Genomic DNA, 15,800 nt, shown 5'->3' on the forward strand with positions numbered 1-15,800 from the left:
TATTCATTATTAGACGTGCACTGTATGCACATCCAATAATCCAATTAAAACCTTTAATCAAAGCATTGTTTTTTTCATCGCGGATTATTTAGTTTATTTCTAATTTAATTGATTTGTTAATTAATGTATTTTGAGCGGTAAAGTTACAGCAGAAAGCAGATGCCTCTTTTTTGATGCACAGCGAAAGATTGCCTTAGTTGATGTATTTCTTTATTACATGAATATTACATGCACTGTGCACATATGTACCCCTTCAAATTTCCGTAGTAGTTAGCCATGTGAAGATTGATTAAAAAAAATGAACAAGGTCACAGCCGCACAATAAGATGTGTTTGTTACTTAAGTTAATTATATTCTCCAGGAATAAACAATTTCACCTAGACTTTTTGCAACACAGTCATAAGACCATATAAATAAATATATATATATATATATATATACATATACATATAATACACACACACACAGTATAAATACATTTCAATTAAATACATTTATTCAAAAGAGTTAGTTACTTTAAAACATAGGGGCCGAAGCAGATACCGATATTAGGGAGTCAAAAATTACAGATATTGATTTATCAATCAGTATTCAAAATACATATATCGTTATTCATTTTGTTGTTTTCTGGGGGTGGAGCAGCTCCATTGGATTTGCTGATCTCACCCTCCAGCAATGCTTTGTGCCATAGCAACATAGCATTCCAGTTATAAGCTCAAGGTACCAATTACACAAGGAACATGATGTAAAGCTGTGTTGGAAGCGTTTACGTTGTGCTCAGTTAAAGGAGGTTCAACCAGCACAGTAAATGACTTATAAAGAGGTAATTACATTTATAAATCAACACCATTTCACCAGGCAAATTGACAGAACATTTTACAAAATATATAATTTGTCTGGCAACATTCCATGCCTCAAAAACTATTACAAGCCCACAGAAATATAACTCAGATTTCAGTTGCAACTCAGTTTCATCTTGAAAAATAACAAGACTGTCGCAAGCAAACTTCTGCAGCTGTTTCACTTTCTTCCAAAAACATTGCAACACTCAACTGCATCAAGGAGTTTCTGACGAAGTGTTTGGATGTTGCTGTAGTTGGGGAGATTCAAGGTCCAGAAGCAGGTCTCAGCGATTGGATAGTACAGCTCAGGCTGTGGGTAACACGACAACTTGATAATTATCGTGATTGTTGAACTGCGAACTTTGGGAATTCTGTCCGTTCCAGTCAGGAATTCTTTAGGAGGGGAAAAGGAAGTTTTACATGTTAATGTCTATTGGTTGGTATTTATACATATAATTTTAAATTATATAATAATGGAGGCAATCAATCAAAAAAAAAAATCTAAAATCAAGCAATAATAATGTATCCAAGTTCCAATATGTTGTGTTGAGTTTTAATTACTGAGGAAATCCTTCTTTTGCTCCACGGAGAACTCTGCGAAGACACGCCAAAAGTTTTTGATGACTTCATCGTTGGGTGTGCAGTTTTCATATACAGAATTCTGTGAAAAAAGAAAAGTGCTAAAATATAATATTTTCTTAGACACACATATATACACACACATATATATATATGTATATATATATATATATATATATATATATATATATACATATATATATACTGGATTTTAGGGGCCAAAGAAAATACCGATATAAAGGAGTCAAAAATACAGATATCGATAAATCAGTCATTATCCAAAATATACATATATCGGTTGATTATTCTGGGGGTGGAGCAGCTCCATTGGATTTGCAGATCTCACCCTCCAGCAATGCTTTGGGCCATAGCAAGATCGCATTCAAATCATGAGCTTAAGGTACCAATTCATTTTCTAGGGTGGAGGTAATAACCTTTACACAGAACATCATGTAAATCTGTGTTGGCAGTGTGAACGTTGATGTGCTCAGTAAAACCATTCAGAGGTTCTACCAGCACATTAGAGTATTTATCAACCCCATTTCTAAAGTTTTCATATAGGTGCATATCGGCAAACATATATGTCAATACTGATATATCCTGTGTATGTTATGTGTGAAGTCTTTAAAGCTACTGTGACCTTGAATTTACCCTTGGGGATCAATAAAAGTATCTATCTATCTAATTATCTATCTGTTACAGGCCAATATCGGCTGCAAACAAATATTTCTGAGGGCTCTCAAAGATAAATCCTGTGATGTCTTTGAAGGGTTAGAGTTGGATGTCTGACCTGTCTCAGATCGTCCCAGTGGAAAATCTCCTCTCCTTTGAGGAGTGTCATGAGTTGATCAGGGAGGAACATTCTCCACTCAGGTGAAGGGCAGCCTCTAGAGAAGCCTCTCTCAAACTCCCTGAACTGATGCTCCACCGAGCGGCTGAACACCATGTCCACTTGGAGGTCCACGTATTGCTGCCTGGGTTAGATACACATGTGTCTGTGAAGCACTGTAGTCTGCTCTAAAATCTCATATAAATACAAACACCAGACACACACTCCATTGCATGCACGCCATGCATGCATACCTAAACACACAGGCACGCAAGCGTTACAGACAGGCCGTGTCCCCTAGGAGGTCAACACTTTATCCAATGATAGGGCTAGGTGATCTTGGGTCCTAAATTTGTTACTTAGATATTTCAGACTTAGTGGGTTCTTGGATGTCTCCGGCTTGCTTGTTGGGCAATGAAATGGGATGTGACAAGGCTGGAATAAATGGTTGGGGTTAATAGGTTTGACCCCCCTGTGTCCCGGAGTTCCCTGTCAGGATTCTGACAGAGAGTAGGAAGGCTTGCTCCGACATCAGGTACCGCGATGGCACGACCTACCGCCAGTCAATAACCGGAGGACATCAGAGAACCTTTTAGAAAAACAACTCATCTTTCCCGCGACCACCGAACACAGGCATTCCCGTCGCCGATGTTGTGGTGTCTGAGCGATGTGAGGGGTAATGTCATTTATCCCTTTTGTTGTTTAATGTAAGCAAGCCGTGTAAGTTTCAGTTGTCCACTACACTGGGTCATCAGGGTAGATAGTGGTTCATGCCCTGACAGACAATGAAGCCCTTGTCTTAGGTGGCTTGCGATCTCTCTGCCCAGTGTACTGTGACACTTGCACATACATACATACATTGACCCCCCCCCCCCCCCACACACACACACACACACACACACACACCTGTTGACTTTGGTCACTGGAATGAACTGTCCATTAGGTAGAAGATCCAAACCTTCTGCATCCTACAGAAGTAAAGTTGGTGGTACATTAGTGGGAGGAATGGTTTCTCTGTTAAGTGCTTTGAAACTCACTGGCTCTTACCCCTCCGAAATCTATCTGTAGGTCCTCAACAGCCTCCTCTTCATCCTCGTCCAGCAGTACCATGAAACTCCTTTTGGGACAGTTTAAGTTAAGACAACACCATCAAATTGTAATGAAACACAGGTGAATATACCAATACAACACAATGGAGGTAAATACAACTGGTAGTTTAGTATAGTGTAGTAGTATTAATGTAACCCCATGAAATTATTATGAAATGGAGGTAAATACAACTGTTCGTATATTATAGTATTATAACAAAGTTGTAGCATAGAATACCATCGCATATACTGATATTGCATAGCAAAGGATAGCGTTGTATAGTATAGTATAATGTTGTGTAGTATGGCATATTATAGCATGTCATGTAATTGTATAGCATAGAATAGAAGTACTGTGCAACAGTTGGCGACAGCTCCATGAGGTCGTCCAGGGTTGGCTTCAAGCCCAGGAGCTTCTTGAAGAGAGCCAGGGGGAAGGGGATGTTCATCAGGCACTGGTTGTACAGAGCCATGCCACAGAGCGTGCCCAGTAGGAAGAACTCATCAGTCAGCTGGGCAACCTGGAGAAACCAAAATGGGTATCTTTGTCAGTCACCATGGTTACTGTACAAGTTGTAGGTAATTAACTTTTCTCAACACACATTCCCCTATTGCATCCATAGTGGTAAACAAAATTCATTATCGCCATCTATGCTATATGCCTTTATCATTAATCTTGATAGTAGTCTGCGCTACAAGCCAATGTTTAGTTGCACATCGGTACTTGGAATAGATATACAACATTGCTCATTATAATGTTTGAAAAAACACATTATCTCTAGAGCCATTTGTCTGTTCTGGGCTACTGTAGAAATAAAGTTGTACAACATTAGACTCCGTGGAAGATGCCCTGCTCTTCCTATGTAGATATAAAGGGCTCATTCTAAACTAACGAAAACACATTATTTCTTATATTCATGGGATTATTTACTAATTAAAACATACTTAATATTATTGTCCATCTTATGTGCGGTCCGTTCCTTACTACTACTATACTATTGTTTACGTACCTTCTTGCTGAACCAGGCCACTCCGTGCTCATTCACTGTCAGTATTTGTGATTCTGCCTTCTTAAGTTCTTTTGCAAGGGCGTTAAAGAACTCCATTGACACACCTCCGTCGTCAAAGCCATCTTCCTCCAGAAACTTCACCTGTAAACATAAGAGGTTTACCTTTTAAACAATGAGTCAACAATGAACAATGAATTAAATAGATGTATGGTATGGTATGTTGTCTATATATTATCTTGAGAAATGTATTAGAATTTAGATTTTGTGGAGTCCCCTTTTCCTTGGATTCAGAACAGCTTGAGACCCATTGAATAAATACCCAATAAAAATAAGCCCTATACGATGCCAAAATTATCAAATGTAAGTAACATAATGAGACAGAAGAAATTTAGTCAACACACACACATTTAGCTAGATTTACCCCAATGTTGGCTAGATTGATCAGCATGCACCAACATTAGTACCATGGACATTTACTGGGGAAATGCTTTGCTGACCAACCTTAAGTTTTAATCTTGGGTCATGGGTTGAAGTCTGCAGAATTGTAAAAGTGTCCTGCTGCACTGTGCCCCGGTTGACATGGAATTCAATGCGCCCTGGCTGCAAATTCTGATATACAGAGTGGAGGTAAAGGCAGGTAGGTCAAGTCAAATCCATTTACAGTCAAGTATAGTCAAGTACAGTACATTATAGTTAAGTATAGTATCCTCAAGTATAGTGAGGCATAGCTGGCATGTAGAATATGACTGTATGAATATGTGTATGGCATGGCATTTTATGGTATTACATAGCATAGCATAATGTAGCATATAGCTTAATTAACCTTACAGTGTCAATGTAGCTTCTTAAGACAGCGGAAATCAACAGTGTGGTAGATGTGGAACAATCTCTATGAACTTGATTTATTGACAATATCCTTTTCAATAAATAGAATCTCACCGTGGCATTGATCAGATGATACATCCACAGCTTCAACTTGCATTCTATGGGTAGAATGCAAGGGTACTTCACCAGAGACAACAGGATTCTCTATATATAGAATACAAATATAGAGGTATTATCTCGATGCATACAAGACAACATTTGAGGCGGACATAGTGGCAGGACACTCTACTCAAGCGTACCAATCAGCTGACAGTTAATGGGGTCCAATGAAACGCACGTACACTGATTGGCAGTCAATTTAAGACCTTCCATCTCAAAGACACACTCTGCGAAGTTAAGTGTGCTGGGCAGAATTTCGTCCACCACCACCCCAGCCTCCACCTGCTTTGGTTCTGCTCTGTTTTGTATGTACTCTATACAAAGGGTTGAGATATCTCATGTACCCAATGGGTGATTGTATAATTCTCGAATGTTGGTATGCTGTTGGTATTCTGTATCTGACATCTGTATGTCCTGCTTTAAATCCTACAGTAGGGAGCACCAGGAAAGAGTGGAACCATAACGCCAAGTTACAATTGCATTACCATTTCATGCAATAAATGGTACAATCTATGACATGTGTGTGATTCCTGACAGAACAGAGGTTATGTCTACAACGACGTACAAAATAATAATTAATGTTGTTTATTATCCTTCGTCCATCGTCGTCCACCTCCACATGGAAGATAAGTTGCTGCTCCATCTCTGCTTTCAAGGAACACAGTCTTGCAAACTAAGGGGAAGAGAAAAATATTGTTTGATGCATCCATATTTATTTCTATCATTAAGTACGAAAATATAAATACTTACTTACTTTTTTAAGTACTTAGTTACTTGGGGTCACTATTATAAACCAGAAATATTATTCAAATAATCATAATAGTATAACTAAATAATAGTATGTTAAACATGTATTATACAACAATTGGTTCCAACTAAGTACTTTGTTTGGACAAGAGGCATTCAATGAGTGCTGATATAGAGTATACATATCCCAGTACAGCACTGGGATATGTAACTATACACTCGTTACAGGTGTTTGTAATAACTGTTAATTACATTAGCGATCGATTGGCTGTTAACTCAGATCAGAATCAGAATCACACAGTCACACAGGACTCTTATTTCACTTATTGCACAATAAATAGAAACATACTGATAAATGTAAATGATACAAATGAGCTGGTCTGCATGAATGTTTAGACCTAAACATAGTAGCAAGATAGATGTGCAGGAAAATATGAAGGTATTGCTTGGTAAAAGTTAAAAAAAAAGCCAAAAAATAATGAATAAATAAACTATCAAATCATGATCTGATGCTTATTAATGTTAACTAAATAGTGGTGCTTTAGTGTTGTATAAAAGCTTTATGATTATCATCGGCACTCGGCCTGCGGCCTTGACCAAATCACTCCCATGCTAATCTTCAGTATAACAGCAATCCCTTTTGTTTGATATTGCTTGAAGAGAGAGAGAGAGAGAGAGAGAGAGAGAGAGAGAGAGAGAGAGAGAGAGAGAGAGTGAGAGAGAGAGTGCGAGAGAGAGAGAAATTTATATGATACATGTTATACATTTTTTGAAAGAGGTCCCTAATTATTATTTTGTTAAATACTCACCGTCTCGATGGTATTTATGACTGTCGTCACATGGAAAACACTATCTGCGAGGCACCGTGAACCTTTACTGCTGGCCTGCAGTCAGGATAACATTACTATTCAGTTATTCAGCACCACACTTAAATCTATAACTTCACCTGAAACTACTTAAGAGTTAATTCAGATACATGTCATTACAGGGGAACCATCACATTTGGCTATTTTTCTAAAATAAATGGGTAGTGCTTCATACTCGTGTATAGAACAATTAAATTTAATTCAACATCGAGGCCCAACAAAAAAGTTGGCCTATTGACCAAATCGGAACACTACAGAATGAAAATCTGGTTGAAAAGAGAATGAAAAAACAGTTAGCTTCATATTGAGTGCTCTTTTATTAGAACATTTCTAAGTGCGACGGTTCTCCTTTAAGGAGCAGGTAGGGGGGTTTGGGCATCTTGTCCTAGATTAGGCTGCAGATGTGGTTGACCTTTCGGACCTTAGGAGTCAAACACCACTTGCCACTAAGCTTATCCTTCCACTTGACTAGACAAGGTTAATTTTGTCATCACACATCTCAACTATTAACACTCACAGAATGAAGCCTTTGCAAAACCCCTGCAGTCTTCTTAAATGAGACGGTTCTCTCTTTGTTCTCCACATCTAAGGATGAAAGGTGCTTCCTGGACACGTTGCAGAAGATTTCCACTGCGGATCGGAAGAAAGTAGGTGTCCTGGACCACAGTCCAACTGCATCAATCACACACACAGACACAGCGGACGTTTAGCTGCTTTGGAAAACACATTGCAGTAAATTTTTTGTTCTTAATCAGTTATTTTTGTCTATTACCGAGGACTTCCAGTCTGTCTGGGTGCAGAGAGAGCAAGGCATCAGCCACCCCCATGGAGAGCTGGTGGAGCTGCGGTACCTGCAGCAGCTCCACCAGCAGGTAGTAAACCCTCAGGCCTTCAAACCCGACCGGCTGCCGACTCAACGAGGGCAGGAGACAGTCTCGGACGACCGTCTCCACCTAGGAGGACAGGACAGTCGTTTACAGCGTCATCAGGGATTGACTCTGAACACGGGATGATATAATTTATTGCATAAAAGCAGAGAGAGGCTGGTATTTTCACTAGATGTTGCTGTACCTCTTGTAGCACTTTAGTTTTTGTCGCTAGCTTGGCCAGAGCTGTGCTGAGAAGAACCAAGTCCAAGCCAGAGCACCTGGGTGAGGTCTGGTAGTGCCTGTCAGCACTATTTTGATAAAGTTTACAACAAAATAAAATGTTGAATATCATCATAAACCTTGAAAGATCAACTTCGAATGATATTTGTGATAGAGAAGAAGATTTAAAATGACCTTCTGTCAAGGAAGCTGGCGTTCAAGGAAGATGCGGATGAGAATATATCCTTGATCTTTCTAGAAATGAATAAAAACTTCAGCAAAGGGCATATTAAATATATTAATCTAAAGAAGTTTTATGTTCACATCAGATAACAGACTGTGATTGGGAGATATGGAGCTTACTTTCGGATTTGCTGCCATAATTTTGGTTTTTGATACTTTGAAAGCCAAAAATCAATGGTGTCCATATCCAGAGCTGTAATAATCCCAGGAGGAACCTTCTCAGGCTCCTGTAAGACATGCCCAAGATAACTAACCAAGCATGGTGAACGTCTCCAAACAAATTAATGCAAACTACAAAGACTCCTACCTGACTGAGAGAACAAAGGGCAAAAGATTGGTTTCCTCCAGCAAATATTTGCTGAATATTCCGGTCATCTTTTTCATGCAAAAAACAGCAACATACATATATAAATATATACATGTAATAAAATAAAGAATTCATAAAGTTGAATGCAATGATTATGAAAACATTATGAAACGGCTAACTACTACTAAGTGTGCTGGTTGTGTGCCGTGAGTGGTTGGGTCTTTGGGATTGTCAGTAATAAGAGAAGTAAATAATAAGTAAGTACACAAAGAGAGATATGGGCTGTCTAGCAGACAATATAGGATGTGATTTTGTTGATAACATTATTAAATTCGCTTTTTTACATGATGTGTCCAGGTAAGTTTAAGATACAAGCTAGTTGAAATGTTTCACATTGTGACTTTAACCCTAAACCTAGGTAAATAAAACATGAAAATGCTTCCTGAAGCTCCTTTACCCTCAACTTAACCCTGAACTGAACCTACCATGAGGCAGCAGAACAGGCAGAGGCACCGAACAGTCTGTGGTGAGCCTGTTTCCAAGCTGGCCTTCTTCTCCACGACCAAATGAATAGATCTTCTTTGTTAGGCCTACTAATGCCATGGTGTGGTGGCTGCAGAAAATGAAATAGTAAATATATCAATGCCAAATAGATTCTAATTAAATATGCGGGTGATTCATATATATAGATTCAATAGAACAGTACACTGGCTGTAATCTTTTTCTGCCAGGCAAAAGGTACTGGGTTTGATCCCCAACGTCCACAACCTCAGCCCTGGGCATCCTTGAGCAAGATGGCCACCTCCTTAAAGACTTAAGTCACTGTAAGTCACTTTGGATTCAAGCGTCTCCTAGTGAATAGTAGCGAAAAGATGAAGACAGAGTACCTGCCACAGGAGACCTGGGTGACCGCTGCGCCCCAGAGTTCAGCCACCACACGGGGGGTCAGCTCATTCAGCAGAGAGTTGTGTCCCAGCTGCCCACAGCCACCGCTGCCAAAGGTAAACACCACACCTCCCTAAAGGAACATACAAGGAAATCCAGACTCAGCCTTTTTTTATCTTTATCTTTATATTTGTATTGAGTTCACTAAACTGACTATGGAAATTAGATGTATTGGAGATATTTTTTTGTATTGGAGTTTTTTTAGACATGGCTTAATGCAATCATTAAGGATGAGAAGAATATGTGAGTATAGTAACCTTTGTCAGAACAGCAGTGTGTCTTTCACCACAGGAAATGGAGACTGTCTTCTTAAGGTTGAGACACTCAACTGTCACTGGAGTAGATCTGTCTGAAAACATGAATCGAAATACAATTTCATTCACACATTTATAAGATCCTCCAAGTTTAGTTCACATAATCTCCAGGACGACAGAATGTGACCAGATGAAGTCTACGGTTTTTGACCTTTTATATTGAGAAATAGATAACATTAAGGTATAAACTGTGTAATGTCTATGCTGTATTGGGACTAAAGGCAAACCAGTGTGTTACCAAGTGAGCAGATCGTCGCCTGATCGGCTCTCAGGTAGCAAGCAACTCATAGGTCCACCGTCCTATCATCAGCCTTCTCATGTCTAAGGAGTTTATTTAGTCAGAATCTCCTGACTAAAGAGAACATTCCTACAGGCCTAATAGCTAATACCTGTCGTGTCTCCAAGACCCAGTTGCCCGGAGTCATTCTGCCCCCAGCTGAATACGGTTCCAGAGACAGACAAGGCCAAAGTGTGGGCTGCCCCAGCGGTGACCTGGACTAGGGGTACCCCTGACAGGGCTGTCACTGGTGTAGGGGACGGGACGACGGAGGTCTCCGGGAGGGTGAGACCCAGTTGCCCCCGAGCGTTGCTGCCCCAAGACAATGCTTGTCCATCTGAAAGCAATATGTACAGGGAACAGTATAATGAAAACTAGAAAATGGATTTCCTGCAGAAAATGCGGTGAGTGCTGTAGTCGTGCAAAGTGAGGTTGAAAATATGTTTTAATAAAGACACATAGTTTAAGAAGTAAAGAAATGTTAAATGGCTTAAATCAAATGGAGGGATTTGAATAAAAGTTCAAAAGTCTAAATGGAGTAAACAATGTAAACATGCACACAATTTAAGAAAAAGTAAATGGTTGGAAACAAATAAAGTGACAGCTTAATGAAAAGTGCAAAGCATTGCTAAAAATGCAGAAATATAAAATTAATTGAACAGATTAATCTGAAAGGTCAAATATATTGCCCTTCACTGCTGAAAAATCTGAAAGGTCAAATGTATAGCAGTGCACAGTGCACCTGGAAGCTGAAATCGAAAACTGACTGACGCTGAATTACATTACCTGAAGAAGCAAAGTGCTGAAATACATTTTTACAAAAGCTGGAAGCTAAACTGTAACTGTGCGTTCACACCAAAAGACACAATTTTCGCCTGTTCGCGCGAACAGGCGAATGTTGCCGCATGACTCAGCGAAATCTGTCGCTGTGCATAATGTGTGCATTGAAACGTGTCGCGGGGCGAATTTTCTCCCGGAGCGTTTTGCCCGCCAACGGTCCTTCATGCCAATTCATTCTCATCAACCATGGCCGAGATCACCACTATTGCGTGTCTGTACCTGTTGTGGAAGAGGGAGAGACGTCGGAATGCCTGTCGTTTATGGGTTCATAATATAATCCGGAGGCGCACACCGCTTTGTGCCGTGATATTATATATATATTATATATATATATTATATTATATAGATATTTATATATTATACATATAATATCATATAATATTATATATAGAGCTCCGGGAGTCGCAAACGGCAACAATCACTTTCTCCTCCAAGCTGCGGTTCACTGCGGAGTGCAGGGAACGGTTGGCCCAGCTGGTTGAATGGTGATTGGCTGTTTTACGTTACTTCACCCAGGGAGTGAACGCTGATTGGCTGTTACGTTACGTCACCCAGGGAGTGACGCTGATTGGCTGTTATACATTACTTCACCCATGTTACCCACAGGGAGTGAACGCTGATTGGCTGTTTCAACGGAATGCCGCGAAGAAGTTGAAATATTTAAACTTCTGCGAAATCTGTCGCTCATTCGCGCGACAAATCCACGTGAACGCGCCCGCCAGTTTTTGGGAAAACTGTTGCCCCGTCAATCAAATCTTGTCGCAGGTTTTTGCTGCGGCAAATTTCGTGTCGCCCCGCGACACGTTTCAATGTGTGGTGTGAACACACAGTAATACTGTCAAAGCTGGAAGGTATAATGCTGCTATCCATTTGGCCCTTTGTGCTGGTACGCCGACCTGCTCAACGAGAATGACCTGGCTCTTCCCACCTTAAAAGTGTTCCAGTAGTCTTTTGTGTGTGACGAGTGGGAGAATAATGGATGCCTGGAGGTGGCAGCAGTAGTAGCAGGCTAGTCATTGTTGTTAGCAACATTAGGCTCTTTAGCAAACCAGCTGGAAAACAAAAACTACACGCAAAAATTGCACGCACAGCAAGACCGTGCAATGCATACCTTGGTAACCCGATTAAAGCTACAACGTAATCAAGTGTGTAAGAGCAGTGTACATCGACATTAAAGACACCAACGTGGAACAAAGAGAAAGAAAATACATCTCAACTTTATTAACTACGGGCGCGGCCATCTTCATTCGTCGAGCGTCACGGGATCTTTCGCAACTTGGTTACTCATCAGAAGCCCCAGTGGGAGCTTGATATCCCCAAAGAAAAGGAGGCATGCCTCAATGCCGCAATGTATCAATGCCGCAAGAAATCTGGGAGATCCGATTGGGATGTTGGGTGTACCAAACAAATGGATAGCACCATAAGTAGTAGTAGTAGTAGTAGTAGTAGTACAAAAGATATGCCTTATGAAAGCTGTGGTATTGATTGATGTTTGTAGAAAGAATTATAATAATCCCACCAGTTGTTTTTTTTTAAACCAGCCGAAATTGTATGTACTCGCCTAACTGTGTGTTCACACCAAACGCGACGGTGCGACACGTTTCAATACAAAGTCAACGTAGAGACGCGAATCGGGCAAATTTTTTTGGCGCCGAAACCCGCAACAAGATTTGATTGACGTCTCTCCCACTTCCACAACAGGTAAAGACATGCAATGGTGGTTATCTCGGCCATGGTTGACAGAATGAATTGCCATGAAGCACCGTTAGTGGGCAAAAGATTTTGTCAGACAAAATTCGCTGCGTGACAAGTTCGCCTGACATAACTGCACACATAACTGCACAGCGACAGATTTAGATTTGTTGCGCGGCAACATTCGCCTGTTCGCACTAACAGGCAAAACGTGTGTCTTTTGGTGTGAACACACCAAATTTTCCCAGTCTAACTGTGCATTCACACCAAAAGACACATTTGTCACCTAGTCGCGTTGTCGCCCAAGTTTTGCAGCACGACAAATCATAATCAGTTTTATCAGGCAAACTTTGTCGGGCCACATCTTTTGCCCGCCTGATTCGCGTCTCTACGTTCACTTTGTATGGAGTCATGTCGACCCGTCGCGTTTGGTGTGAACGCACAGTAACGTTATTAAAAGTAGTCCAATTGAGCGGGAAACTGCCCAATCTGGCAACACTGCCTGCAGGTACTCGCTCTAACCTCAGCGTAAATCAATGAGACCAACTGAAAACAAGCCGACATGGAACTTAAACTGTGATTTTGAAAAAAGTATAAAGGTTATAGAAATTCTGTTTTACAGATTATTGAAGATACAAGTGTGTTGATTTGTTAAACCTTTGACCGAAGGTTAACGATAAAATATTGACCAAGTTACGAAGTGTCAGCTTCCAATGTAAAAAAAAAAAATTTTAAAAGTAAAAAGAAGTATAAAATATTTTAAAAATCTGAAAAGTAGCGCGCGATTCCAAGCTAATCTTAACATTTTAAAATTGGAATGGAGTCTAGGTGAAAAATTGAGGAAGGAGATAGGTCCCAAAGTTTGTAGAGAATAAAAAAAAAAGAAAGAAAGAATAAAACTTAAGAACAATAGTTGAGCGCTGCATGCAGCACTCACAGTTTCCATGTTGTATTCCTAACAATAGTAGGCTAAACTACACTGGCCAGCTACACTGGTCACTTACATCCATATATATATATATATATATATATATATATATATATTGTTGTCACTTACATCCAGATAGCCTACCTTCAGTTAAAACGATGGAATGTTGGTCTCCACATGTGACCTGAATGATCCTTTTTTTAATGACGTTTTGGAGCGATCTGAATCACAAACAAGCAAACATATATATTGAATATCTTCAAAACGTCTTAGACAAACCTTTCCCATTTTATCACAACAATATATGACGACGAATACTTTACCTTGGAATAGCGGATGCACTGAGGTCCACATAGACGACAGAGCCGTCCCGGGACAGCAGGAGAAGACTAGAGTCTCCTGAACTTGAAGCTACGACTTGTTTGCACTTGATGCTCTCTAGAAAAAATAAATATAGTCAGGAGCATGTCCAGGAAAACAGTTGTGTTGTTCATGCGAATATTTGTATTGTCCTAGTTGTTGTTTGTGGACGGATTATCAAATGCAATAGGCCTATTTCTCTTACACTGGTCACTTATGCCGCTTTTCCACCGCCAGTACCAACTCGACTCGACTCGACTCGCCTCGACTCAACTCGGTTTGGTTGCGTTTCCATCTAAAAAAGTACCTCTTCAATGTGGGCGGGTCGTAGAAAAGAACCTCTCCACCATGGGCGGGTCGTCATTAGGTTTTAATCACGGGAGACGCGATTCCCGGGAAATCTGAATCTGATCAAGACTATTTCCTGATTCCCGGGAAAGGTTATGATGGGAAATAAAATAAAATAAAATAAAAAGCGCAATGACTGCGCGTCTATTGTTGTCATACGGTAACGTTGATAGAGGCGAAACTCGAGCCCTATAGGAAAGGAACGACACTGAAACGAAACAGCGAAACGCCGGTCCGTGGACTCCAGCCACGCCGGACACACACAACCACGCCCGACACACATAACGACGCGCAGCCTAACTAGCCCCGGGAAAGGAGCGACACACACGGCGAAACGCTGATCAGTGTCCCCCTCGGGAGCGGGTTCGTGGACTCCAACCACGCCGGACACAACTTAACTTGAGTGAATATTCCCATTTACAGCCGCTGGCCAATCAGTTACCAGCAGCCTGTTTACGTCACACAAAAGTACCTACTCCGCTGGCATGGAACCTCGACGGAGGTAGTACTAAAAAAAAGTACCCGGTACTAGGTACCAGGTACTTTTTTTGCCAATGGAAACGCAAATAAGGCGTGGCGAGTCGAGTCGAGTCGAGTCGAGTCGAGTAGGTACTGGCGGTGGAAAAGCGGCATTACATCCATATATATATTGTTGTCACTTACATCCAGATAGACTACTTGGTGCTAAATTTACTCACTGGTTTCATCGAATGTCACATTTCCTTCTTGGTTCCTTTGCCGCCGAAGAAAGTATGAAGTTCCATCACTTTTGGTAAACGTTACCGTTGAATTAGTGGCAGAGAAACTCGTTATTATTGGTTTGGTCGTTGGTACGAACTGAATATCATTCTCTGTCTCAGTTCTGTCTGAGTCTCGGTTTTCCGCCAAAACATTCGGCTTCGCTAAATAAATTTCTCCCCATGAAAACATTATGGCTTTCTAGATGTGTCCACCATGACAGCGAACCTCATATGCAATAGCCCAGCTCACCTCACTATAGTCAGGCTCAACCCAATGCATCCCAGCCAGAATCGAAACTGAAACTGAATAGGCCTACTACCTTTTTTTCTGAATTGAAACTCAAACCCTAATAACAAAGAATGACGACACATCCGCATGCTGCCCTTACATAATTCCATAAACGCAAATTAAAATATGTAACTTCATTTCAATTGTATAAAAACTAAGATATATAAAAACACTATTTGTATTTGCGATATAATGTGTGTGTTTATGTTGCTTTCAATGAATGGCTCAACAATAATAAGAGAGGGAAAGGTTTATCCCCTTAGGGTGGCCTGTTCCTGAAATTGGGATTATAGATAAACATTTCAATTAAACCAAAAAATACAGTGCTGCTTTGAGTTTTCATGACTACTTGGAACGGGTCCTTGATGCTGCTTTTCTTAAGGGGAAATAAAGAAACCCATTTCAATCCCTTCAAGGTACAAGTTAACATGAGTTGTTATTTCAAAGCCCTGCATATAAAAACTGAACAAGATGACTTCAGTGG

The 15,800-nt window shown here is 40.4% G+C and overlaps 1 protein-coding gene across 1 annotated transcript; it reads right to left on the reverse strand.

Moving 5' to 3' along the window:
• Positions 1-209: 209 nt before the first annotated feature.
• Positions 210-15,277, reverse strand: LOC311340279 (putative E3 ubiquitin-protein ligase HERC3). The gene is made up of 24 exons (XM_084465172.1): positions 14,986-15,277; positions 13,903-14,017; positions 13,724-13,800; positions 10,232-10,456; positions 9,786-9,877; positions 9,471-9,601; positions 9,069-9,196; positions 8,584-8,651; positions 8,397-8,503; positions 8,229-8,288; positions 8,017-8,122; positions 7,718-7,898; positions 7,463-7,617; positions 6,889-6,963; positions 5,898-6,005; positions 5,288-5,377; positions 4,850-4,957; positions 4,349-4,489; positions 3,693-3,859; positions 3,298-3,367; positions 3,157-3,218; positions 2,212-2,395; positions 1,404-1,503; positions 210-1,235 (listed from the first exon to the last, which is right to left on the reverse strand). The coding sequence occupies exons 1-24, from the start codon at positions 15,215-15,217 to the stop codon at positions 1,021-1,023; spliced, it is 2,997 nt and encodes a 998-aa protein (XP_084321298.1). The 5' UTR covers positions 15,218-15,277; the 3' UTR covers positions 210-1,020.
• Positions 15,278-15,800: the final 523 nt, after the last annotated feature.

The sequence above is a fragment of the Micromesistius poutassou genome, assembly GCF_964030765.1.
Source record: "Micromesistius poutassou genome assembly, chromosome: 3".
Lineage (NCBI taxonomy): Eukaryota > Metazoa > Chordata > Actinopteri > Gadiformes > Gadidae > Micromesistius > Micromesistius poutassou.

Bases quoted from the DNA above. Each gene is read 5' to 3' on its own strand.
- LOC311340279 (XM_084465172.1), bottom strand. From the start codon at position 15,217: ATGTTTTCATGGGGAGAAATTTATTTAGCGAAGCCGAATGTTTTGGCG. The intron at 9,197-9,470 runs GTACTCTGTCTT...CATTTTCTGCAG, and splicing joins ACCCAGGTCTCCTGTGGCAG to CCACCACACCATGGCATTAG. The intron at 8,652-9,068 runs GTAGGTTCAGTT...TGCATGAAAAAG, and splicing joins GCCTGTTCTGCTGCCTCATG to ATGACCGGAATATTCAGCAA.